Source organism: Oryx dammah, unplaced genomic scaffold, assembly GCF_014754425.2.
Source record: "Oryx dammah isolate SB20612 unplaced genomic scaffold, SCBI_Odam_1.1 HiC_scaffold_7, whole genome shotgun sequence".
Lineage (NCBI taxonomy): Eukaryota > Metazoa > Chordata > Mammalia > Artiodactyla > Bovidae > Oryx > Oryx dammah.
Window position 1 is genome coordinate 35,306,690 of NW_024070191.1, and position 26,034 is coordinate 35,332,723.

Genomic DNA, 26,034 nt, shown 5'->3' on the forward strand with positions numbered 1-26,034 from the left:
GGGGGTCACCTCACTCCTGGGGGCCACCTCCTCACTCCTGGGGGCCACCTCCTCACTCCTGGGGGTCACCTCCTCAGTCCTGGGGCCGACGGGGCAGGGCCCTCATCGCTCTGGCTCGGAGGGGCCACCAGGTCTTTCTAGAAGGGCACAGCGTTGTCCGGAAGATCAGTCCCCCCAGAGGCCACTCTCCCCGGGTGGCTGCCCGTTCACAAGGTAGAGATGCCACCACCCGCGGGAAGCTGCGCCTCCACCCTGGCTCCACTCTGACCCCTGACCCTGGACGGGACGCGAGGTCAAGCTCACCTTCCCGGCGGCATTGGGGTGCGCGTCGTGGTCCAGCAGCAGCTCCGTCATAAACACCTTCCCGTACTTGGCTGCCACGTGGAGAGGGGTAAATCCTTTCTGAGGAGAAACACCGGCTGTCAGAAGCCTGGGAGCCCCTGCTGTCCTCCCCAGGGAAAGGGTCTGCGTGCGGCCAAGGAGGCGCCCACCCCGGCTGGCACAGAGATGCAGGAAAGGGCAGGGAACGGGCGGTCCTGCCTAGACACCCAGACCAGCAACCAGCCACCGCCCCTCTCCCTCTTGTGACAGAGTCAGAACCGCTGGTGCTGTTATTTGACAGCCAGCGAGCTGAGGGCCGGGGCTGGACTGTCATCCTTCTCTCATCCCAGAACCTGCATGGATTGTTCAGAGCAGACTCTGAGACTTCTGATGAAAGGATGAAGGCTGGGTGGGTGGAAGGAAACTACAGTTCAAGGCAACACAGAGGTGGGACGGCCCTCCCCGGCCCGGGACCCATACCTTGGTCATGCACGCCTGGGATGCCTCCTTTTCCAGAAGGGCCAGCGCCGTCTCCATGTGGCCCTCTCGGGCTGCGATGTGCAGGGGGGTGTGCCCAGCAGTGGTGGCCAGGTTGGGGTTGGCGTTATTTTCTAGCAGGAGTTTCACCATGTTTGTGTGGCCGATGCGAGCTGCACAGTGAAGCGGGGTCTGGTCATCCTGGAACCCAGAGTGAAAACAAAGAACAGGAACGCTAAGGTTACCTAACCCAACTTTTCATTTTACACAGCAGGCAGGTGAGGCCCAGAGAGGTTAAGTGACTTTCTCAAAGACACATGGCTAGTAAGAGGAAGAGCTGAGATTCAAGTCTCCAAGTTATAGAAACCAGTAGGTTCTTTCTCATTTAATCTTTATAACTCTCATTTAGTCCTATAACAACCTTTCAAGTGAGTTCTTATTCCTACTTATTTGCCTAAAGCCTTAGCCTTCCCATCTGTAAAATGGGAATAATGGTATTGACCTCATAGGGCTGTGGTTAGGATCAAGCAGACTGTGTATATAAGAAGTCTCACCCGGAGTATGGTGGAGTCAAGATTGCCAGGAGAAATATCAATAACCTCAGATATGCAGATGACACCACCCTTATGGCAGAAAGCGAAGAGGAACTAAAGAGCCTCTTGATGAAAGTGAAAGAGGAGAGTGAAAAAGTTGGCTTAAAACTTAACATTCAGAAAACTAAGATCATGGCATCTGGTCCCATCACTTCATGGCAAATAGATGGGGAAACAGTGGAAAAAGTGTGAAAGACTTTATTTTGGGGGGTACAAAAATCACTGCAGGTGGTGACTTCAGCCATGAAATTAAAAGACACTTACTCCTTGGAAGAAAATACATGACCAACCTAGATAGCATGTTGAAAAGCAGAGATATTACTTTGCCAACAAAGGTCCACCTAATCAAAGCTATGGTTTTTCCAGTGATCATGTATGGATGTGAGAGTTGGACTATAAAGAAAGCTGAGCACCAAAGAATTGATGCTTTTGAACTGTGGTGTTGGAGAAGACTCTTGAGAGCCCCTTGGACTGCAAGGAGATCCAACCAGTCCATCCTAAAGGAAATCAGTCCTGAATATTCACTGGAAGGACTGACACTAAAGCTGAAACTCCAATACTTTGGCCACCTGATATGAGGAACTGACTCACTGGAAAAGACCCTGATGCTGGGAAAGATTGAAGATCCAAAGATTGGTTGGATGGCATCACTAACTCGATGGACATGAGTTTGAGTCAGTTCCGGGAGTTAGTGATGGACAGGGAAGCCTGGTGTGCTGCAGTCCATGGGGTCACAAAGAGTCCAAGGGGACTGAGTGACTGAACTGAACTGAACTGACCCATTGTGGTTCTTCTCACATGCAGATCTCAGAGACATTGTGGGTTCGGCCCCAGACCACGGCAATAAAATGGTTGATCACAGTAAAGCGAGTCACACAAATTTTTTGGTTTCCCAGTGCATATAAAACTATTTTTATATGATATTATTCTCTGTTGTGTGTGCAGTGTCATTATGTTCAAATATATATATATAGTAATTGAAAAATACTTTATTCCTAGAAAAATGCTAACTGCTTGGCAACCTGGGTTGCCACAAAACTTCAACCAGTACAAAACACATGATTTGCAAAGTGCACTAAAGCAAAGGGCAATTAAACCAGGGGGTCTGTCCTGTCTGAGTGTTTGCTTGTCTTTCTGCCTGAAGGCTTCCCTGGCTTTCTCTATGCCAAGGGTGATGGAGGGTCAGAACTGAGAAAGGGCAAGATGACTTTTCATCCCCTGTCCCCCGCCGCTCCCCGTTTCCCCCTGAGACGGAAGCAGTTGGTGGGCCAGATCTCTGTGTTATTGGGCCCAGGGGTGGAGGTTCTATCACATGGTCCAAACCCAGACTGCAGTCCTGATACTCAACAGCACCCCTGTAGCCTGTGCAGTAGGGACGTCTGATGGTGACCAAAGCCAGCCTGCAAACTCAGCAGCAATTCTTCCCCTTTGTTCACTCAGTTCTTCTGAGATGACTGTTATTACCACCAAGGGGAATCTTTTGTTTTCAGATTAAGTAATTCCTGATTTTCACCGGCAACACTTCCTTGAAAAAGTGACTTCTCTTCTGATACTGTGACTGTAACCATCATGTATCCTTTCAGCTCCCAAACACTGCTCACTGGCCTTTTGTTTTCCTAAAGAAACAGCTCTGATGCCAGCACACATCTGGCCTTCTCAGAAGCCCTGCAAAGCAGAACCTGAGCATTGGGTGCAACCACGTGGGCAGACAGGGAATCTCAGCCCCACGAGCCCTGCAGCCCGGCCTCGGAGCTCCTCCTGCACTTCAAGGCTCATGTCCAGGACCGCTGCTGCCTCCTGAACCCACCTTGGCCTTGGCGTTGACTTTGGCTTTGTTCTGGAGCAAATATTTGGCCACTTCCGTGTGCCCTGCTCTGGCTGCCATGTGTAGCGGGGTCTCCACTTTCTGCAAAACAACAAAATTATAGAAGTGTTAACTCACGCCAGGTTTCTAAAAGGGCACACACAGAGCTCCATGGTGCCAGCTTGGGGGGTTTTCACCCAAGAGGTGGAGTTGCCCCAGCAAGCCTTTGGCCCGCTGATGCCTGGTGTATGTGTGTGTGTGTGAGTGTGTGAGTGTGTGTGCGTGTGTGTGAGTGTGTGTGCATGCAAGATACACTTAAAAGTAAACCCCAGAGCAAAGGAATGTTTATAAATGCACATATATTCCTAGAATAACACAGAAGTTTCCAAATAATTGTCCAAAATAAAATCCCAAGACTTACAGACACATAACAAGTTTCACTGAGATACAGACATTCTCCCCAAGTCAGAAGTCCCTGCTATTCTGAGATTTCTGCCTCTGTCCGGGAAAGGAAAACTTGGGCTCCTCTGAGCGCTCGGTCCCCAGCAAGGGCTGGCTCTGCCCACAGACTCACCACGTTGGAGACATTGGGCGATGCTTCCCGCTGCAGCAGGCTTTTCACGATGGGCAGGTGCCCCATGAAGGAGGCCACGTGGAGAGGCGTCAGGCCGGACTGGAACAGACCAGACGGGAGTGAGACAGGAGCCCTCTCGGTTCCTCCAGAGACACAGCCAGAGGGAGGCTTAGGCTTTCCTGACTCTAAGTGCTTTGGAACAGTTTTCCCAGGAAAGGGAGTTCAAGGAAATGGGTCTGCTTCCAGGAAAAGAGTTGGGCACGGTAGGGGAAATCCCATTGCAGGGTGATTCCATCCATATTCACAACTCAGAATATTGCATCTGACCTTGGACAGCTCCCTGAGCTCTGACATAAGCCCCCGGTCTTATCCATCCCTGATTCATTCCTTTGAGAGTTCTAGACTAGTACACATGCGGACATGGGCACGCACAGAGGCAGCCACAAAGGACAACTCTGAAGATGGCTATTAGAAGAAGACCCTCGGAGACCCTTGGCTCGCCCACGGGGTTCCCCTTACCTCGGTGACTGCGTCGATGGAGGCCCCCATCTTCAGCAGCAGCTCCATGACACGGATGTGGTTCTTCTTGCAGGCAATGTGCAAGGGGGTAAAGCCATTCTGCAGCCCCACACAAAGGGAGACAGACGAGCAGGGGCTTACCCACGAGCCCAGGGAACACCCCGACCACCTCGCTGATGAGTAGGCAGCCTCGGGCCCAGCCCGTCAGTGGTTCCCACAAACTGGAAGGGGCAGGCGGCACGCACCATGCACAAGGCATGGTCCTGAACGTGTTGTCTGCACAGTTTTTTTTTTTTTTTTGTAATTTGTTCGTGTTTTTGGATGCACTGAAAGAGCCTGCTGTTTCAAGTTTCCTTAAGGGGAAATTTACAATGAAGAGAACGCCTGTGAAGCACATCACATTCCCTCGTCCCTGGAACCGCTGATCAGCTTTCGGTCAAATGGATTCCTGTACCTCATCCCTACTGTAATGTGTAATGTGTGTTGGCTGCTCAGTCGTGTCCGATTCTTTGCGACTCCCTGGACTATAACCTGCCAGGCTCCTCTGTCCATGGGATTCTCCAGGCAAGATCTGGAGCGGGTTGCCGTGCCCTCCTCCAGGGGATCTTCCTGACCCAGGGATCAAATCCATGGCTCCTGCCTCTCCTGCCTTGCAGGCGGATTCTTTACCACTGAGCCACAGGGGAAGCCCACAACCAAGAATATCGGGCCCCCAAAGTCAGTAGGGCTGAGGTCAAAAAACCCTGACTGCCCCAGACAGTGCCCGGCTGGAGGCAGAGCTCAGGGAAAGCTTTCTGAATGAATGAATGGAGAGTGGACGAGCCATCCTTGTGGCCCTGGAGGCTGTCCTGTCTTCTAGATTCTCCTCCCCTGGGAAGGGGCAGAGAGGGGATGGGGGCCGTGGGCAGGCTCTGTGCAGCACTCTGGCCCCACCAGGAACTTCCCTGGGAGTTCTCAGCCTGGGGCGAGGGAAGAGGAACCACGGATCCAGGAGGGAATTTGCTTTAGGCCTGAGCCCCTCTCTGCTTGAGCCCCACGAGCACTGTGTGTGCCCCTCGGCCTGTTATGGGGGCTCGGTCATGAGGTGCAGAAACACGGCAGGCAGGGAGGTCATGGCTGCTTGACTCCCAGCCTCAAGACCCCAGCCTTCTGCCTGCCAGGAGTCTCCAGGGTGGAGACTCAGCCCTGCAGCTCTGGCCCTCGCCGCTCCAGCCCCTTCTCAACAGCCTCCCACTCACCAGGGCTCTGGAGTTGGGTTTCGCCCCTTTATCCAGAAGCACCTTGGCCACCCTGTGGTGGCCGCAGTGGGCGGCCACGTGGAGAGGGGTCAGATGATCCAGGGTGATGTCGTCAATCTCTGCGTTGTATTGCAATAGGAGTCGGACACAGTCGAGGTGGTCTCCCTGAGCCGCCATATGGATCGGGGACAGGCCATTCTGGTGAAGAAGGAAAGCAAGCAATTGCAAAGGAAATGAACACGGACATTCAGGGCACCGAGTCCAACCTCGCTTCCCATCTCCTCCCTAGCTGCAGCGCCTCCACGTGGCTCTCCAGTGAGCCTGGTTTGTTCTGGCCCCCACACTCCTGCTGGTCTCGGATAGCAAACTTTCCCCTTCCCACTTGGCCAAATCTTCCAGGCCTGGAGGTGGGGTATGCAGCACTGGGGCAGCCTGACAGCTTTAGCCCCACCCAGGAAGATTAAGACCTCATATTAGAACTGAGGGCCTTCGAGCCCTGAAAGGACTTTGAGAACAACTATTTTGTTTTCCTTTTAATGTCATCCAGTCCACCCCAGGCTCTGAAGACTCTCTGACTGCTCAGTTTCTGTCTTCTCTGGAGCTCGGGTAAAAGAGACATGGCCTGACCTAGAGCTGAACAGACCAATGACAGCCCGAGGCTCAAATCTGGCCCACTGCCTGTGCTTGTCAGTAAAGTTTTATTAGAACAGGGCTGCTTGTTTACACATTATCCAGGGCTGCTTTCCCACTACAGTGATGGACTTGAATAATTGTGACCTTGACCATGGGCTGCAAAGCCTAAAAGTATTTAATATCTGGCTCTTTAAAGAGAAAGTTAGCCAACCTTGATCTAGATAATAGAGCTGAGTGCCTCCCATGTGCCAGGCATTGGGGTCAACATTGCACACAATGGCTAAGTTAGTAGTATTCGCTTGTCTGTTTCTCAGAAATGGGATTCTATTCTGGGTCGGCCTGACCTGGCTACTGCTAAGTCACTTTAGTCGTGTCCGACTCTGTGCGACCGCATAGACGGCAGCCCACCAGGCTCCCCCATCCCTGGGATTTTCCAGGCAAGAACACTGGAGTGGGTTGCCATTTGACCTGGAGCCCTGCCTAAAAGATGCTCCTCGCAGAAAGGAAGCCCACACCTTGGTTTTGGCTTGGATGTGTGCCCCGTGGTCCAGCAGGATCTCTGAGATTCGCAGGTGCCCATTCCGAGCTGCACAGTGGAGAGGTGTCAATTCATCCTTTAAAAGACAGTCAAAAAGAGAAAGCCCCAGAGGCGCCCATCAGAGGCTGCTGGAGAGAGCATCACCCCAGCCGTAGGGGCACGTCGAGTCGCTAAGGATCAGCTCGATGGAGCAGTCTGGTCTCCGGCTGCCCCTGCAGGCTGCTCTGGAGGCTGAACGCCCTTCCCCAGCTGGCCACGGAGAGCCCACCTCCCGGAGTGGGGCCCTGGCAGGTAGCACTCCCTCCCCTGGCCTCACCGTGCCGCCTGCTGGCACCCACCTTGGTCCTTGTTTCTATCTGGGCCCCGCGGTCCAGCAGGAGCCGCACCATGATCACGTTCCCCCTGCGGGAGGCGATGTGCAGTGGCGTGATGCCGTTCTGCAAGGAGGGGCAGACTGTCAGGACGCGCATCCTCCTGGGCGGGGAGCAGCTGCCACGTGACCCCTACCCCCGTGCCCCCACCCAAGACAGACAGCCAGCCTGAGCCCACTGCTAGGACTCTTCTCACCTAAGAAAGACTTCCAAGCCTCTAAGGACAGGCCAGCATTGTGGTTCATCCCCGCAAGCTAGCCAAGCTGGGTCTCCCAGCGAGTCAACAACACAGGCTGGCAGCAATCTCTTAGAAACCCACCTGCCGGGAGCCTTAACAGACTCTAGGCTGTCCCACACGCACTGCAAGGATGTCCTCCGTGCCACAAGAGGTGGGGGCACTGGATTCTAGACCCTCAGTCACCGCATGTATGTGGGCCCCCCCGCCCCCCACTACCCCTGAGAGCCTCACCTGGGGTGTGAAGTTGACGCTGGCTCCACGGTTGAGGAGCAGTTGGGCTACGTTGAGGTTCTCGTAATGAGCTGCGATGTGGAGGGGGGTGAATCCCGTCTGGGGCGCAATAGAGGACAGGCAGCATTGTACTGTATGTTTTACCATTTCTACCCAGGATCAGCCAGGCTCTGAAAAGCTGGCCAGACCAGAGGACCCCACACGTGGGCAGATTTGGACCGAAGGGGTCATCAGACATCCCACGGCAAGTTACATCCAAAAGTGAGGTGCTGCCTGCAGGGGGCCGCCCAGTCTCTGGGTTCACGTGGACAAACCACAGACCAGGGTCACCTCCAGCCCTTCAGACAGGGCCCAATCCTCTGAACGGCTACTTCTGAAGAGATCTTCATGAATGAGAGAAGTGTTATGGGGTTATGACTTTAATCCTCAAGACAGTTTCAGCCCCTACAGGGCTGCGATGACTCAGCTGGGTGGGCGAGGCAGACCTCTGACCTTTGGTGTGTCCCGTGCTATTACTCTGTTCCTGACCTTGCCCCACGGCAAATAACCCAGGTAGAGTTTTCCAGATGGAACCCCGTGACTTAGGGGTGGGAGGTTGCGGGGTAATGCGTGACTGACTACGTGCAAATACATCATCTCCCCTGGGAGGGAGACACTGACAGCCTAAACTTACAGACGGTGCGAACATCAAACAGCGTGGGCAGGTGGCGGGCTGGCCAGACCCCCGGGAGCCACTCCAGGGTACCCTCTCCGTGTGGGGACCCCCGCCTCCCTCTACCAGGGGATGGCCAGGGAAAGAGCTGGAATACAATTCTAACACACCACCAGGGGTCAGGGGCTGGATTGCAAGGCCCTACTCTGGTCAGACACCCCTCCTGTCTCTCCTGGACGCTGCTCTGAATGACCCAGCACGTGTTTCTCCACGTTGCCAGGGGATTTAAAGTGGGGTGTTCGTGTGGCTGCTGGGCATGGCGGGCGTGGCGCAACTTGCTCGGGGTGCACACTGGGGCTTCTCTGGTCTGGGCTGGTTCCGGGGAACTAGTGGGGAACGCGTGGGGCCCCCGAGGCCTCCCGACCAGGGCCCCAGGGTGCTCCCAGCCCCGCCGGGCGCCTCACCTTGGAAAGCACGTCGGGGTTGGGGTCGTTCTGCAGCAGCACGGCGGCCGTCCGCGTGTCGTCGTTGCGGGCTGCGATGTGCAGGGCGGGCAGGCGCACCTTGCCCTTCGTGCCATAGTTGATGAGGTGTGCCACCACATTCTCGTGGCCCTGCTGCAGGGCCACGGCCAGCGGGGTGAAGCCATCCTGGCCGGGGCAGAGGAGAGACCCCTGTGCGCCAACCGTCCTGACCGCTCCGTCCTCGGGGCGGGACCTGCGCTTCCGCGCTCAGGGCCCTTGCCCTAGGCCTGGGAGCGCCTCCCTCCTCCACGTCCTGCAAGCTCAGCTTAGATGTCACTGCCTCCTCCCTAATGCCTTCCTTGGCTCCTCTTTCATTCTCTGCCATCTCTCAGCACGTGCGATAGCTCTCCTTTAGCACTTAGCTAACTTTGCCTTTATGACTTGTTCCGAGTGCTTTTACTGAGCGCTTCACTGCCCTGTCTCTCTGCCTCCCTCCCTCTCACGTCATCACCCAGTGTCAGACAGGGCCCTGGACGGATGACCGACAATCAGGGCTTCATTCATTTCACAAAGGTTACTGAACACCTACCAAACGCTGGACACAACAGCCGGCACTGAGGTTTCAATTCTGAGCTACTGCTATTAATCTCATTGGTGTGTACAGGGGCACAGGGCCCTCTTGAACTGGCAAAGCAGAATGAAAACAGCCATCTATCTAATCATTGAGTTATCTGACGCTAAGAGTCAAGAGAAGCTTTGGTTTCGTCTACTCCATCATTTCACCAGTGACAAAACTCAGGGTCAAGTGACTTGTCCAAAGGTGTTTGTGGGCTCAGAGCAAGACCCTTAGACTTCTTATAAACGTCCGAGGCACACCTGTCACCCACATGCACGCATGCCCCCCACCCCTGCCCAGCCTCCAGTGTTGGTCACAGTGGGAATGACAGATTCACCCCTGAGGTCATTTCTCTGGTGCGCGTCTGGCATCCCACAACTGTCATGACTTTGTCTCTCAGCTCCTTGCAGGGTCTGACAGCGCCCTGGACAATCACAACAGAGGAGGCATCCCAAGCCACGTCCTAGGAACCCAGGCCCCGTGACCCTGTCCTCCCCGCAAGACACGTTCAGCCATGAGGCCACGCCCCCAAGGTGCTTACTTCTGTGGCCACATTCTGATTAGCTCCGTTTTCCAGCAGAAATTTAACCACCTCCAAATGATTCTCCTGGGCTGCCATGTACAGGGGGGTAAAGCCTTTCTGTAAACCAAGAGGAAAAGCCACTGGAATCCAGCCACGTCACTGAGCGATGCTAAAACCGGTGCAAAATCCTCCAAACCGAAGGACAGTTCTTCCGACATCCTGTTTCCACCCAGCCCTGGGGGCAGCATCCCCACCTGTGTCCCCAGCTGTCAAAACTCATGACACTTTGCAGTTGGCGTAGTGAGGTTACTGCAAAAGGCCTCCAGGTGGGTTGACCCTCCCCAGAGGTCTGCTTCTGCCCCTCCCAGAATGGTCAGCCTCTTCTGCGCACACACACGCCCCACTGATCTCACTCCCTTCTTCCCCCTCCCCGCCCCCGCCATAATGCCCCTCCATACATAGACGAACCACAGCTAAACAGGACATATTATTCAGTTCCAGGAACAGGGTCCACAATGACCCAGGCCACCGTGCTCAGAATGCCCACTGAAGCAGGAAAAGGCAAGAAAGCGCTTGGAGACACCTGAATAAGCCCGGATTTGGCCACACAGCGCGTGTACCCCCCTGCACTCCCCGGGGTGAAGCAGACGGGCAGCCCCACCCGCCCCCCCCCTCCCCCCCCGGGCCGAGCATCACCTGCGACTGGGCGTTGACGTTGGCGCCATAGTTGACGAGCTCCCGCACCACTTCGTCCTGACCCGCCAGGGCTGCGATGTGCAGCGCCGTGTTCCCTTTCTGCAACACAGGGGAGGACAGGAGGTTCCCGGGGCCTGCCGCAGCTGGCGGAAACATGCGCCAGCCCCGGGCAGGCAGCAGGCTTCCTTTATGGCCCCAGGGGGCACAGAACACACACTTGTGTGCCTGACCCACCAGACCTCGTGAGCAGCAACGGAAGCCCGGGGAGGGAAATGCTTTCTGTCCTGAAAAAACAATGCTCTGGAATAACAGCGCCTCCTTCTCAGCTGATCGGCTGCAGGCAGGCTCAGGGTCCCATCATCGGCGGAGACCGCTGAAGGACTGCCGGGCAAGCCGGCTCCTTGGATGACCAGCTCCTCGAAGGCCGAGGCTCTGCAGAAAGGTGTGGAGCCCCGTGAGGCCCGGAGCTCCGGGACAAAGGAGGCTGCAGACTCCGCGGGCCAGCACATCCCGCGGGCCAGCACCCTGTGCCGTGACGGTAACACCCACCGGGGCAGGGGTCGGGGAAGCGGGAGGGTTGCCCCTGTTGTTGTTTAGCTGCCTGCTTGTGTCTGACTGTTTACAACCCTGCGGACTGTAGCCCGCCAGGCTCCTCTGTCCATGGGACTTCCCAGGCAAGAGTACTGGGGTGGGTTGCCATGCCCTCCTCCAGGGGATCTTCCAGACCCAGGGATTGAACCCACATCTCCTGCCTTGCGGGCAGATTCTTCACCGCTGAGCCACCAGGGGAAGCCCGTCGACATTGGTAAAGGGGTAGGGGAGGTAATAAAACGGACTATGTAATATATGTAGAAGAAAAAATAAGAAATTAAGTGTGTGTGGTGGGGAATAAACAAAATAAAATCTGGCAACAGAAAATCCAAACAAAAAATATGAATAATAAAATACAGCAAGTCAGAGATCAGCAGGCAAGAGAGGAGAGAGTCCTCCTTTCTCAGAAGGAATGCTAGACGAAAGTGAGGGTCACAGCTGTTTCAAAGTCAACTTTTTAGAAGGCCGCCTGTCTCCACTTCATTTAGTTGTTTCTCTGGGGTTTTATCTCATCCCTAAAACCCGGGGTGTAACTTTCTGCTTTTTCACACTGATTAACTTTCTGTAACGTGGTTTGGTTTTAGTTACTATGAGACTGTGATTCTTTCTTGCTTCTTCTGTCTGCCCTGTGATGGAGGAGACTGAGGCTTGTGTAAGCTTCCTGATGGGAAGGACCGGTTAAAGTAAACTTCTTAAAAGCTGAGAACTGAGAGCTGAGACTAGGAAGCCAGGCCGGTTCTGAGAAGGTGGGGGGACAGGCAGGGTTTCTTGTCTGGCTCCGTCCTGGGTGTGTGTAACTGCACTTTCTGGACAGGCTCGGGTCCTGTAGGCGTTGTTTGTGTCCAGGACGCCACCTCCCTGCCTGGCTCCTTCCTGCTTCCCTGTGAAGTCCCTCTCACCCACGTGACTCCAAGGGCACCTCCGCTCCAGGAGGGGCAGGCACTTGACAACATCCATCAAATAAGGACCACAGCTGCACCCATTTAGCCCTCTGCTACATAAGGAGCAGAGATTTCTCATGACCTCACTTTTTCTAGTTCAGGCGGATCAGCTCAGTTCAGTTGTTCAGCCGTGTCCGACTCTTTGCGACCCCATGGACTGCAGCACGCCAGGCTTTCCTGTCCATCACCAACTCCTGGAGCTTACTCCAACTCATGTCCATCGAGTTGGTGATGACATCATCGAGTCGGTGATTCGGCTATATTTAACTATTTAACTATAGTTAGTTTCTAACTAAAGTAATCCACTTGCTAACCATCTTGGGAAACCCACCAAACTGGGATTTCAAATTTGGCCCCGGCGATGGGGCCACTGACCAGTCACTAGGAACCAAGTGCCTCCCATGGGAGTCTGAGCATCAAATCCAAGAGCCTGGGGGGTGAGGGGCCCCCACGGGTCACCGCTGCCCCAGGGCCCCAGGGCTCAGGTTCTTGTCTCTACCTTGTGACATGATTCAGGCAGGAGTGTCCCCTGGTTACCTCCCTAACTTGTCTTTCTGATTTCTCCTCTTTGATAAGCAAAAGGGTTCTTTCTCAAATGTCCATCAGAGAGCAAGAGCCAGAAATTAGTATATAGATGCTAATTAACTGTTTTTCTTAGAAGTCCAAAGAGCCTACATTTAGAGGCCTTGGCACCTGGGTCTGACTCACTCCCTGTACTGAGAGGAACAGGGTGCTGGCACCAGAACCTTCTCTAGGAATCAGGACTGGGACTTCCCGGCCTCCCCACCTAGGAGGAGGCACGCTGTGTCCATCCATTTATTTGCACAGGCCGAGCACGTGTGTGCCAGGCACCGGGCCAGCTCAGGAGGGGTTATCAAATGTTTCTTTCCATCTGCTCCTTCCTGCCTGACCCACTGCAACAGGGCTCAACCGTATAAACCCACTTAGAGGAAGCTGGCCAGGGAAGGCTGTCGGGGCCCAGTTGTGGGTCTCAGTCCGTGACATCTTCAGGATCTGGGTCTAGGGCAGCCCAGGTTGAGGAAAGGACCTCCCACCCCCATCCATACACTTGCACATGCTGCATAGCTCAGGAGGAAGGCCCCCAGCCTCGGGTTCAGAGTCACAGGGAGATGGGTTTTTCTCTGCCCCTCCTCTCGGCGTGAAGGAACGTGCCCTCAGAGCAGCAGGAAAAATTACTTAGCTATATTTGGATCCACAAAGACCCAGTTTCTCCATTTCCAGGGAGTCCCAGAGCTCACGGCAGGGCGGGTGGCTGTGGTGGGTGCTGAGTGAGGACGGGGGTTGGGGGTTCAACGATGTTTGAGCACCATCAGCCTGGATGCTCAGCTGGCCTCTGGAGATGGAGGTGGGAGGCAGGCAACACGTTTGCTTTCCGCTTTTAAAATTTCTAAGCACAGTTTAGGAATCTATATTGGTTTTGGCTCTTCAGTCGTGTCTTTTTTTAATCTTGCTCCTGTTTGCGAGACCCATTACAATTCCCCAATCTGTTGTGATTCTTGCTTTGCCCACGGTTTCAGCTTCATCCTTTTTTTTTTTTAACTCCCTCTGTTGGGCCCTCAGAAACCACGCCAGCTTATACCATCTCTATAAATAACAAAGACACACCAAGTGTTTGCTTGCAAAATACCAATCAAAGGGGAAAACTCGGAGCTCGTAAAACGTGCTGAAGCGTCCTGTTTCTGCAGCTCCTGGGGGGATGCCAGAGAAAGCACAGCCGCTCCGCCCCCTACAGCCGATCAGATGGCCTTGTGCTTGCAGCCAGGTAGGCGAGAGCATCAGGACAGAAAGAGCCACAGACCCTTCACCCACAGAAGAAGCGAGTGGAAACAGCCAGTATCCATCATTTGTCTATTGTCAGTTGCAAAGCCGTGTCTGACTCTGCAACCCCAAGGACAGTCGCCCACCCGGCTATCCTCCACTATCTCCCAGAGCTTGCTCAAATTCACGTCCATCGAGTCGCTGACGCCATCCAACCATCCCATCCTCTGTCATCCCCTTCTCCTCCTGCCCTCAATCTGTCCCAGCCTCGGAGTCTTTTCCAATTGGTCAGCTCTTTGCATCAGGTGGTCAAGGTACTGGAGCTTCAGCTTCAGCGTCAGTCGTTCCAGTGAATACTCAATTTGTCATGGGGTTAGAAAATAAAATACCCTGTACACGTTCAGAAAGAGCAAGTCAGTCTATTTCACCCGTGAGATCTCTTCACCTTTGGGAAATGACATGAAAATTACAGACTTCTACCTCAGAGATGATTCTACTTTCATAATATTTTGGTAGCTCACTTCATAACCATAAATTATGTCTGTTCTCTACGTGTTGTTCTTCTTGTTCTCAGCTCACGAGGCAGCAAAACGCTTGCTGTGTGAAACAAATCAGCACTGTGCTCGAGGCCACGTTAAATAAACAGCAAATGAAAAATAAGACACAGAGGGGACCAGCCAAGGGGAAAAAAAAAAAAACCACAGGATGTACGTAACAAAGGAGGAGGAAGAGGAAACAGTACTGGATATGGTAAACAGAGGTGATTTTTTGATCTAATGTTGTTTGTCTTTAAGTGCTGGCTGAAGGGTGCTGAATAAACAAATAAGATGCATAAGAAATGAAACTGATTTCACAACATGTATAAATGCACATGCAACGTGTATCAGTGCATCAATTTCATGATTGTAGTTTCCGGATTTGAGTCCCTGGTGTTTATAATCTCCTACTCAGGAGGTGTGATGCCAGCCATGCTTGGAGTAAAAGAGAACTCTGTTCGCTGTTCAAGGGACCCAGTAGAGAGAGCAGATGGGTTTGGAAGTGATCAAGGAGCAGGGTCTCGAAATGATCAAGAACCTGCTGGAGAAGAATGAATGGGAGGGATCTGGATTCTTCCGAAGCCCTCACAAATGACATAGTCATCAATACTTATGGATTTCTCTCTATGTAGACATTTTCTATATAGTACCATGTTTAACTTTCATACCAATCCTGCAACTAACTATCAGAATCCCCATTTTAAAGATGAGTAAACTAAGGCCTCTCACTGGTTGAGTCACTCACTTAAGGTCACAGAGTATGAAGCAACTCAGCGAGGATTTGGACACAAGGCGCCTGCCTGTGGACCTTCCAGTGCTCTCAGCCTGGGACAGAGTCAAGCCACTGGGAGAAAGATTGTGTTTTTAGATTTATAGTCTAGCGATGAGGATAAAGGCCCCCTGAATTTTTGTGGAAATGGGATCCTGTGCTTTCCAAGTGACTTCAGGGGCTCATAGACCTAGGAAGCGGCTGAAAGAAGGAGAGGAATTCAGAAGCAGGACTGGGTTTCTGTCATGAAGGACTGGTTTCTACGGCTCGTGGGTCTGGGGCAATGCGTGAATTTCAGGGGAAAGCTCTGGCCCCCCAAGGGACGTACCTTGGTTGTGGTCTCCAAGATGATCTCTTTGTGCAGAAGTTCAACCACCATCTTCACGTGGCCTTCTTTAGAGGCCAGATGTAAGCCGTTCAACCCATTCTGTGGAGAGCAGAGAGGCAGGGAAGGTGGGGTTAGAGGGTCTATGTGTCCTGCCGGTCTGTGAGGCTGGACCGAGGCCCCTGCCCCCGAGGGGAAGCAAAAGGGCTGGAAGGGGAGACCCGAGGGACCCCGGAGGGGTATCTACACAGGCTCAGGACTGAGCCAGTCCGGCTCCAGAGCAGGGTTTCTGTAGCAAGTCAGATGGAAAGAAAGAGGATGGTAACACGCCCCCCACCCCCGGGTGTGAATGAAGTCCGGAAGCTCTCATAAAACCCGCAGCGACCTTGAAATTCACATCTTAGCCGGGCGCAGGCACCAGTTAACTGGGATGGTCTAGCTTTAACCCCCTGGTTAATTTTCACAGCAGCACCAGAAACGGCAAAGCAGCAACACCCAGGTCTCCTAAGCATTTGTAGAGCTAGATGCTAGTTTAGTAAAATAATGCATTTTGAAAGAAGATCATCTGAAAACTAAATACCATCAATCATCTGGCTGTAAGATTTCCTCTACAGAAGAGTTAGTATTCAAATAGCCCCGTGGGGGAATTCCCTGGCAGTCCAGCTGTTGCGGCTCCTTGATTTCATTGCCGAGGGTGCAGGTTCAATCCCCGATCAGGGAACTAAAATCACACAACCCTTGCAGTGTGGCCAAATAATAATAATAGTAAGATAAAGCCAATACTTTATTTAAGAAATAGTTCTAGGGTATATCATAAGTCTGAGAGAAAAAGTATATGATATCATTTATATGTGAAATCTAAAAAATAATACAAATGAATCTCTTTCCAAAACAAATAGGCTCACAGACACAGAATAAATGTATGGTTAACCAAAGAGGAAGTTGGGGAGGGATAAACTGGGAGTTTAACAGATACGAACTATTATACATAAAACAGATAAACAGCTAAGATTTACTGTACAGCACAGGGGCTATATTCAACATCTTGTAATAACTTATAATGGAAAAGAATCTGAAAATATATGTAACTATATACAGGGCTTCCCAGGTGGTGCTAGTGGTAAAGAACCTGCAAGCCAGAGGAGGAGATGTAAGAGACGCAGCTTCCATCCCTGCGTCGGGAAGATCTGCTGAAGGAGGGCATGGCGACCCTCTCCAGCTTTCTTGCCTGGAGAATCCCAGGGACAGAGGAGCCTGGCGGGCTACAGTCCACGGGGTCACAAAGAGTCAGACATGACCGAAGCGACTTAGCACACACTCGTATATAATTGAATCACTTTGGTATATACCCGAAACTAACACCATATTGTAAATTAACTATACTTCAGTGAAATAAAATAGGCCCTTGGCCACCTTGGCATTTCAAATAGGACCAACACTTGTCTGACAGTTACATTTTAGGGGGAAAAAAAAACCAAGCAAACATTTTTCAGGCCCAACCATCAGTCCACAAAAGCAGAACTCTCTCAGTCAGCAGTTGCAGCCTGCTGGAGTTCCTCTGGGCCCTAGAGTCAGGAGCCCGTGCAGCCCAGTGGTCCCTCTCTGCCTTTGATTCTTTTGCCCTTGCACTCAGATGTCTCAAAACTTCCCGGCAAAAGCTGAATTCAAAGAGTTACTCAGAGCGCAGATAAGTGACTACGTGATGGCTGTCAGTTCCAATGGAGAAGGAGATCCCGGTTCCACGTAGAAAATGGTTTTCATCAGTCAGTGATCTCCAGCCACCTCCTTCCCCACCAGCAATTCTCCCTTCTTCCCACTTTCCCCTTCCTGTCTCCTCTGCTACTCAACCCTGTGCTCACACGTCCCCTTTCAGGGGGTGCCCCAGGGCCACCTCGGGCTCTGGCCAATAAGAAAGACCCTCGCCACCAGGATGGAGGGACTTGGTTCCTGCTGATGGGAGCAGAGGGGACTCTGGCTCACCCATCTTCAAACACCTCTGCAGCTCCACCTCGGGGTCCCGAAACACCCTCTCTCACTTTGCATCCGGGCATCATTTTCAGAAGATTCCAGTTAAAGCACACATATTCTGTCTCGGAGTGGTAGTGTTCCCACCCATGAACAGATGGGTCCTGTTGCTTTGCTAAAACCACAGAGGAAAGCGCTGAGCGACTACTGCAGGCACGCGACACAGGTGCCTTGTGACGGGAGAGGGGACCGGAGAGTAAAGACGCGAACGAGACCATCTTTACGTTGGGGTCTTGGATGCGGCAAATACACAGGTGCCTTGGGTGTCAGCAGACAGCCAAGAGTAGGCTTGAGGGCAGCTGGGGGTTGAAGTACACCAGCCCCCCTCAAATCATCTTGGGCAACACAAACTTGCCGAAAAGCAATTTGTCACGTGACCTGCTGGTGGCCCCAGGACCCACTCTCCCCAGCCTTGCATCCTGACTCAGTACTGGGGGGGGGGTCTTCACGGCAGAAGACCCCCTCCCTTCCCAGCACTGTGAGCTGCAATCCCGTCTACACACCCAACAGCCACCTAGTCTGGAAGGTTCGGGGTGCTCAGCGCAGGCACGCTGAGCGTGCTTACATGGGTACTCGGGATGGCGTGTCCGGTCATGGGAACCGCAGTCTGCTCACTGCAGGGCTCTCAGCTGTGGCTGTGTGTGTGTGTGCGTGTGTGTGTGTGTGTGTGTGTGTGTGTTGACTGCTAGGGTTTCAGTGGTGCTGTGGGTTGCAGTCACCTTCCGGGGGCAGTTACTGGCCCTGAATATGCCTCAAAGCTGGGGAAGTGGCAAGTCTAGAAAGAAGACACTCACGTTGGCTGCTAAAGCCCCAGGGTGACTGTCCCTGCTCTTTGGAGCCACCAGGTCAGCGTGCTGTCTGCCCGGAGAAGGCTGGTGTCCAGCAGGATGCTGGAGATCCCTGGATGCTGAGGAAACGGAGGCCCAGAGCAGGCAAATGACTGGCTCAGGTCACACAGCCTTTCTAGGGCACCGCCACAGACAGAGCTAACCCGGATTCCCCAGAAGAAAGGGTTTGCGTTTTTGTTTCTTTTCAACCGGAGGGGGAGGGACTACGATGTTTCTTTTCATAGATGATGAAGGCACAGTTTCCCTTTGTGATTACCAGGCAGCCTAGAGGGACTTCCCAGTCACCGTAAGCATCCCCGTGGGGCTGGCCACGAGCGCTGTAGATGGTCCCTAGGATTTTACTCGTTCGCTGCCCTGGTCCCCAGGAAGCCCCTCTGCTTCCCTCCGTAAGTCACATGCCCCTGCCGAAGCTGCACTCTGGCAGAGGACAAGGGATCAGCGTCTCCAACGGCTCTACTCAGCTTCCACCTCGGCTCCTGGTTCAAAGATGCCTTCTTGATGGCTTCGTTTTTCTCACTTTGTAACACAGTCGCCCTAAGGTCCTTTCAAGTCCATTTCTGGGATGATATGAACCCAACGCCCTCACCAGGACTCCAGGGTAAGCCCCATGTGGCACCGCTAGGACAAGTGTGCAAAAGGCTCCAGAGGTTTGTACAGAGTCAACTCACACAGGTCACGGCTGTGACAAACTCCTGTCCCAGCGATAGTCACTTCAGGCCGAGCACACGCTTAATCTGCTTCAGCAGGCATTTACTGAGGACCTATTCCGTGCGTGGCACCGTGCTAGGGAGGCCTGAAACACAAACCCTGAGTCTCAAAGGACTCCATTTTACAGAGAAAAGAGGTGCATAGACAAATGCGAAGTCATGTGAAAAATGCCCCAAATGCAGGTATGGGACCACGTAGCACAGACGAGAAAGGAGTTGCTTGGTTAAAGGGGTCAGAAGGCTTCACGGAGGTCTTTCCAGGGCAGCCTGCAGACATCCACGGGTGCAAGTCCATTGACAACAGCAACGCGAGTTTGAATTCCAAACCCACGAGCTCAAATTCTAGAAACCATTCTCATCAAGCGCCCTCCTCTTTCTTCTGTGAAGTAGCGGAACACAAGGGATCCACAAACCCCCAGACGCACTCCAGCAAGTCTTCTCCAGTAGGTGGCCTCAGAGGGTGGATGACTGCTCACCTCCAGCAGCTGAAGTCACTGAAAGCCTGAAAATGACTTTACTGAACATGTAGATGAAGAAACTTGTGCAACTGACTTCTTAGAGGCACAGCTAGTCTGTATAGGAGACTACGTTCAGTATTTCAAGAGCGTTTTATGAATAAACACCTCATTTCATACTACCTTTTTATTTCAGCAGACTTGTTATTGCTCAAATCCAAAGAGGGGAGGGGTGCAAATTCTGGGAGCTTCTTGTTCTTAGCTGTAACTATGGACAGAGGCGGACTGTAATTTACCACCCCTTTAAAATCAGGATCGTGTGCTGTATTGGAGTTAAATCAAGGTTCAAGTCGTTCAGTTCAGTTCAGTCACTCAATCGTGTCCAACTCTTTGCAACCCCATGGACTGCAGCACACCAGGCCTCCCTGTCCATCACCAACTCCTGGAGCTTGCTCAAACTCATTTCCATCGAGTCAGTGATGCCATCCAACCATCTCAGCCTCTGTCATCTGCTTCTCCTCCTGCCTTCAATCTTTCCCAGCATCAGGGTCTTTTCTAATGAGTCAGTTATTCACATAAGGTGGCCAAATTACTGGAGTTTCAGCTTCAGCATCAGTCCTTCCAATGAATATTCAGGACTGATTTCTTTAAGGATGGACTGGTTGGATCTCCTTGCAGTCCAAGGGACTCTCAAGAGTCTTCTCCAACACCACAGTTCAAAAGCATCAGTTCTTTGGCCCTCAGCTTTCTTTATGGTCCAACTCTCACATCCATACATGACTATTGGAAAAACCATAGCTTTGACTAGATGGACCTTTGTCAGCAAAGTAATGTCTCTGTTTTTTAATATCCTGTCTAGGTTGGTCATAGCTTTTCTTCCAGGGAGCAAGCGTCTTTTAATTCATGACTACATTCACCATCTGCAGTGATTTTGGAGCCCCCTTCCCCCAAATAAAGTCTGTTCCTCTTTCCATTGTTTCCCCATCTATTTGCCAAGACATTTCTGGCTGCTGAATCTTCCTCGAACCTTTTCAGCTGGTCCAACTAAACTGACAATGATTCCACTCCATGCCGAATGGCAGATAGGCTATTGAGGGGGCCTGTGGGGAGAAATCACCTGTTCCTTCACTCAAGTAACTGGGTGTAGAAGATACACAAGAAGGAGATGGAGGGATATTAGAGGGAAAGGTTCAGCTAAAGTAGAAACTGGGGAGCAAAGCAGCAGCTACTTGTGGCCCTTTTCTAACACGTGCCTTTCTCAGGAAAATGCCGGCTTGCCAATTCCTCTTCTTAAAGACACCTGTCTCTGGGTCTCCACCTACATGCACGTTAGACCAACTGCTTTTGTTCCAACAGCCCTTGCCTGCTCTTTTCTGTTTTTCTTTCATTACTCTTTTCCTCTTTTGTTCCAGTTCAATCATTTCTATAGATTCACCATCAGGTTCTTTGATTCTTTTCTCAGATGTGTCCAGTCTACTCTCGGGCCTGTTGAAGAAATTTCTCATCGCCAAGAAAGTTTTTTTTTTTTTTTTTTTTTAATTTCTAGCATTTCACTGGGCTCTTTCTTACAGCTGGGGCTTCCCTGGTGGCTCAGATGGTAAAGAATCTGCCTGTAATACAGAAGATGTGGGTTCAAACCCTGGGTTGGGAAGATCCCCTGGAGAAGGAAATGGCAACCCACTCCAGTATTCTTGCTGGGAAATCCCATGGACAGAGGAGCCTGGTGGGCTACAGTCCATGGGGTCGCAAAGACTGGGACAGAACTGAGTGACTAAGACCTTTCTACAGTTTTCACCACTCTGCTAAAACTTCCTCTGTTTGTGAATGGTGTCCATTTTCCTGCTGGATCCGTATTAAGCAAGTTAGAGTCCATCTGATAGTTCCAACATGCAGGTCGTCAGCTCTGAGTCTGGTTCTGTTGATGGCTTTGTCTATTGACAATGCTGTGTTTTCTCTCACTTTGGGTGCATGTGTGTATTGTAATTTTTAATTGAGTGCCAGACATTATGCACAGAAGAACAGTAGAGACTGGAGTCATTTGTGTCTGGAAATGGTCATGCTTCTTCTTCTTCTGAGAAGCTGTTAGCACAGGAGTGGAGGTGGGGGAGCTGAGCCAGTCCACTCAGGAGTTGGCCTGTGCCTGGGTGTTTTGTGACCCCTGGCGCACACAGCCTTTGGCAGGCTGCTGTCACCTTGAGTCCAGAGCCGGAGCTGGGACGCCAGAGGCCTGTTCTGTGTTCCCAATCTCCCCTCAGCTTCCAGCCCATCCTGGCATGCCTGTGCCTCCACTGGGGTCTTTCTCCACACTCTTGCCCCGTTCCCTGCAATCCTATGTTTTTCCCTGTTACAAGGTCGGAGCAGAGAGCTTCTCTTCTGTCCTGGGCCAGCTTCAGTCTTAGGCAGGCTTTGCTCTTGGACCTCAAAGGTGGAGGTTTATTTATTTATTTTTTTCATCATTTCTTCCCCTCTTCTCCGCAGCAGCAAAACCTACCTTGTCTCTATACTTGGTGCTGAGTGACAGTTTCTTGCTCTTCCTCCCCTAGCAGAAGCAGACCTCTGCTTTTCCTTGGTACAAGACAGTTACTGGCCCCAGGCTCCTGCCTTCCCTAAGGGTTCAGAGGTTGTGCCCCCTTTTCCTGCAGGGGTCTCTGCCTGTGTCCTGGGGCTAGAAGCTCTCCCACCCTCACCAAAAGCAGAGGCAGTGTGACTCCACTTCTCCCCTCGAGACAGAATTTCTGCCTGGGGTCCAAAGGGGAGAGGCTCTATTTTTGCTTCACTTAAATGAAGAGTCTGGAACGCAAGCAAGGCTTTGTCTATAGTCCCCTCCGCCCCGATCCCACAGTCACAGGCAACACCCGCTCTCCTGTGGTGAACTCTCTGCTTGCCAGGGATGCTCTCTGATCTGATTTACTCCAGTATTTCTCAGGAGCACCTCGTGGAGGCCTGAGATTCCAGACACACTGTAGCCATGCTGGCCTGTTAGCCAAGAATCTGTTAAGACTTTGGTTTTATGGCAACTGCTTTTCTCTCCTGCATCTACCAAAACTGAAACAGTGGCCTCTCCTAGGAGGGTTTGTCCCTTTTGAGAATTCAGCCAACCTTGCTGCCTTGCGATCTCAGCCTTCTGATGGGCTTAGGGGAAACTGTAATTCTGCAGAATATCCAGGATTTTTTTTTTTTTTTTTTGCTGTTAGGGTGGGAGCAATGTTCTTCGAAGCTTTTCACATCCTAGAAACTCTATCCTGAGTCTCCAAGGCCACCTGGCCGCCATATGATCTTGTCCCACATGGTTTTAACACGGCAAACAACCATTTTAGGATCTTTCTGACAAAAAGATTCATGCCAAGCACACACACCTGGAGTTTTTCATCTGCCTTTTCTCTTTTCATTTTTCAGGTAAAATGTCAGTTTAGTGGGTTCTTCTGAGCAGCAATCTGTCTGATGGGAGGGAGAGGAGATCTCAGCCAGGCTGTGTTTCTTTTAACATTTTTAAGAAGAAAGGGGAAAAAAATCATTCAGCCTGAATGATTTAATTTGCAGTATTTTCTTGTACCAACTGTGAAAAATTCCACTGGCAAAACAGACAATTCTAGACATTTGTTCTCAGTAAATGATCCCTCTGTTTCACGTCTCTGATTGCCCCAGTTACGCTAATTGATTTCTAAGTGTACAAATACAGTAGACATGTCACAGGAAATTCAAACTCTCGTCCTGTCCAGAGTAGAGGACTGTTCCAGATGCAGAGGCCATGGTGTCCGGAGACCCTTGGCCTCTGGAAACTCCAGAACACCTCCAAGGCTGACGCCGGTGTGCTGGTGTGGACATGCTGTGTTCCATGCCTTTTCTCACACTCGGTGATTCTTTCACCTGCACACACAGCTGGTTCTGCCCGCACGGGTACAGTTTCTGGCTGTGTCCTAGGGGCCTCGTGCCCACCTGCCCTCCCACCCCACTGCCCTCCAAAACTCATGATTCTAGCCCCTACCCCTTTTCTCTGAGCTAAGCAATGTCTGCTCCTGTAGCAACTGGGAAGCATGGCCTTTTTATTCATAAACACCTACTACCCTACTATTGATTGGGCTTATCAGATTAATTGGCTATGCTACTGCCAGAGGCAATGGAGCCCTGGGCAGAGGAAGCTTTGATGGGGAAGGAAAGGAGTGGAGTCCTGGAAGAACAAGCCAGAGTAGTGGCAGAGAAAGCCAAGAAGTCAAGGACCCCAGAGGAGAAGAAGAAGAAGCCGGGGAGGGGCTTCTAGGTAACTTGCCTTCAGGTGGTCGGCAAAGAGTGAGAGCCTCTCCCATAACGGACAAGGGCATACGCACAGAGCACCATACACCTAGTTCTTATACGTTATACCCTACTTTCCCATTCACTCTGGATCCTCTATTAGCGTGTTATATCTGTCCAGAGAAGATAAGTATTCTACTCTATGTTGCTGCTGCTGCTGCTAAGTCACTTACAGAAGCTTAATTTCCTGAATAACAACTTGCTGATGCATTTGTGACCTCTGGCTTTGCTCTATTATTGGTTCTTATTCGTGGAGCAAGATCACCGACGTTATATATTCGCAGGTCTGCAGCCCTGGAACAGAGCAGGAAATAAGAAACTGAAGGATGCGCTGGAGAGAAACAAAAAGGTCGAAATGGTGCCCATCCCTCCTCTGAATCCTGAAATTGATGGGAAATAGAGAAAGGGTCAGGTAAGAAGGAGAGGCAGAGACCACGGAAACCAAAGGCCAAGGAGACGAAGAGCACCCCGAGGCGATGGGGAAGGAGAGATGAGGCGACTGCTATCCTGGGCTCATGAGATAAGGGCTTGAACTAAGCTGCTGACAAAGAAATGGCTACAACAACGTAAATCTTGGGGCCTCTCCTCAAATTGCCTGCATTAAGTTTTCAGCCCAAACAGAAACAAAATCGAAAAGGGAACGGGGATGTTCCCATCTTCCCTTTTCTTCCTCTTCCCTTCCCTCACCCCCGAGTCAGAAGATGCTGGCATCTGAGGATGCAGGACGGTGAACCAGAGGGGTGCCCTGCAGAGGCCTCTGAGAGGGAGGCGGGGGCTGCTCTGGAGTGCTTGGGAGGTGGGTACACAGAGCAAATAAACAAGAGCTTTGAAGGTGTTGCAAATCAGTGGAGTCAGGCTTCTCACTGAAGAAATCTAAACCCTGGGAAGAGGAAACGCCAGGAAGAGCCCTGAGGTCTTGGATTAAGATTACAAGTATTGGCCTGATCACATGGATTTTTAAAAACACGCACACAGACAGATGTAGAAGTCGTTACAGATGTGTGTACACGCATGAAAGCAGCAGCCATGGGCACAGTGAGTGACCAGATTTGGTGTCTACATACCAGGCTCCACTCAAAGGAAACAGAGGCCTTGGAAGAGTGACTGATTCAGGACTGGGGCAGGGAAAGTACAAAATGACACTGGGATAACTTGCACCATAAAGTAAAGAAATCAAAGAATGATGCAGACATGTCAGAGAACACAGAAGCCAGCGTACTGGAAAGCCTGCTAGTGGCCTGGTTCCGATTTGAACATCCATGAGGATCAGACTACAACCCATCAAATGAACCCATGAGTCTGAACAAGTATAAATAAATAATGAAAAAAAGAATCAGTAAGAAAGAAGGGAAAGCTTATCCTTTGGTGGAATATCAGCTAATAAATGTAGAAGGAATGATGAAGATGGAGAAGCATTCCCTGGAACCATCACAGTGGTAACCAATGCAGGCAGAAGCTAGCCGTGTTTGCCAAGAATGGTGGCTGGAAGTCTGATGAGAAACAGACTTGTATTGGCAATACCTGGGAATATTCGTCCCCAAGAAAATACTGAGCAACCACAAAGGGAAAAACTTGGCAGACACCAATATCAAGGTTAACATCCTCGGATATGGAAAGAGAGCTTGATTTCTATGGGACCCTGCCAAGAATGCATGGCCTCAGCCTGGTCACCAGGAAACGCCTGCAGACACAGATGGGGTTCGAAGTACAGAATGGAAGATGGTCAAGAAGGTGAGACGGGCCAAGACTGAGGAAGCATTCCAGATCGAAGGAGACCAACAAGATGTGACAAGTGAACCCGAAGTGTACTCCTGGATAGATCCTGTATTATGCGGCAAAGTGTCCTGACTTCCGTATGGTACCCACCGGATGTTTAGCGGTGATGGGGAATGACACCATCTCTGTACATCTTACACATCGACAGACAGGAAAGGTCAGAGGATCTTGGTGACGGAGGATTCTTTGTACTATTCATGGAACTTTCCTATAGGTGCAAAAGTTTAAAATTTTAAAAAACAAAGCCAGGGCCTGGGTAGGAGGGAGCCATGGGGTAAGGGTAGCAGAGGCTGTCAGAGAAGCCGAGGCAGAGCTAGGGGTGACCCTGGGCGCTGGCTATGGTGAGAGAGTATGGGCAGCCCACTGGGGCTCCTGCATGCCTAGGACCAGAGACGGTGTGGGAGGCTGAGCACACACATCCCTGAGTTCTGCAGGCCCAAGAGGTGTCGCCTTTATCAGAGTCGAGAGACCGTTCTAGGCTGGAAACCCCAGAGAGCAGCCTAA

The 26,034-nt window shown here is 51.7% G+C and overlaps 1 protein-coding gene and 1 long non-coding RNA gene across 10 annotated transcripts in view; one reads left to right on the plus strand and one right to left on the minus strand.

Annotated features, from left to right (window-relative positions):
• The window catches only part of ANK1 (ankyrin 1), a 236,340-nt gene that overhangs the window by 65,744 nt on the left and 144,562 nt on the right, over window positions 1-26,034 (minus strand). For all 8 annotated transcript variants that reach the window (XM_040242999.1, XM_040242998.1, XM_040242997.1 and 5 more), the window contains exons 3-15: window positions 15,433-15,531; window positions 10,489-10,587; window positions 9,811-9,909; window positions 8,654-8,839; window positions 7,538-7,636; window positions 7,036-7,134; window positions 6,675-6,773; window positions 5,527-5,724; window positions 4,289-4,387; window positions 3,770-3,868; window positions 3,199-3,297; window positions 802-999; window positions 304-402 (exon numbers count right to left, since the gene is read on the minus strand). In XM_040242999.1, the coding sequence (XP_040098933.1) occupies window positions 304-402; window positions 802-999; window positions 3,199-3,297; window positions 3,770-3,868; window positions 4,289-4,387; window positions 5,527-5,724; window positions 6,675-6,773; window positions 7,036-7,134; window positions 7,538-7,636; window positions 8,654-8,839; window positions 9,811-9,909; window positions 10,489-10,587; window positions 15,433-15,531 (1,572 nt within the window). The remainder of the gene's footprint in view (window positions 1-303; window positions 403-801; window positions 1,000-3,198; window positions 3,298-3,769; window positions 3,869-4,288; window positions 4,388-5,526; window positions 5,725-6,674; window positions 6,774-7,035; window positions 7,135-7,537; window positions 7,637-8,653; window positions 8,840-9,810; window positions 9,910-10,488; window positions 10,588-15,432; window positions 15,532-26,034) is intronic.
• LOC120865686 lies at window positions 10,638-14,643 on the plus strand. Of its 2 annotated transcripts, none has more exons than XR_005721478.1 (2): window positions 10,638-11,026; window positions 14,374-14,643. It is a non-coding gene; the product is annotated as an uncharacterized LOC120865686 (long non-coding RNA). The 2 variants fall into 2 exon arrangements; XR_005721479.1 differs by lacking the exon at window positions 10,638-11,026 and adding an exon at window positions 12,220-13,803.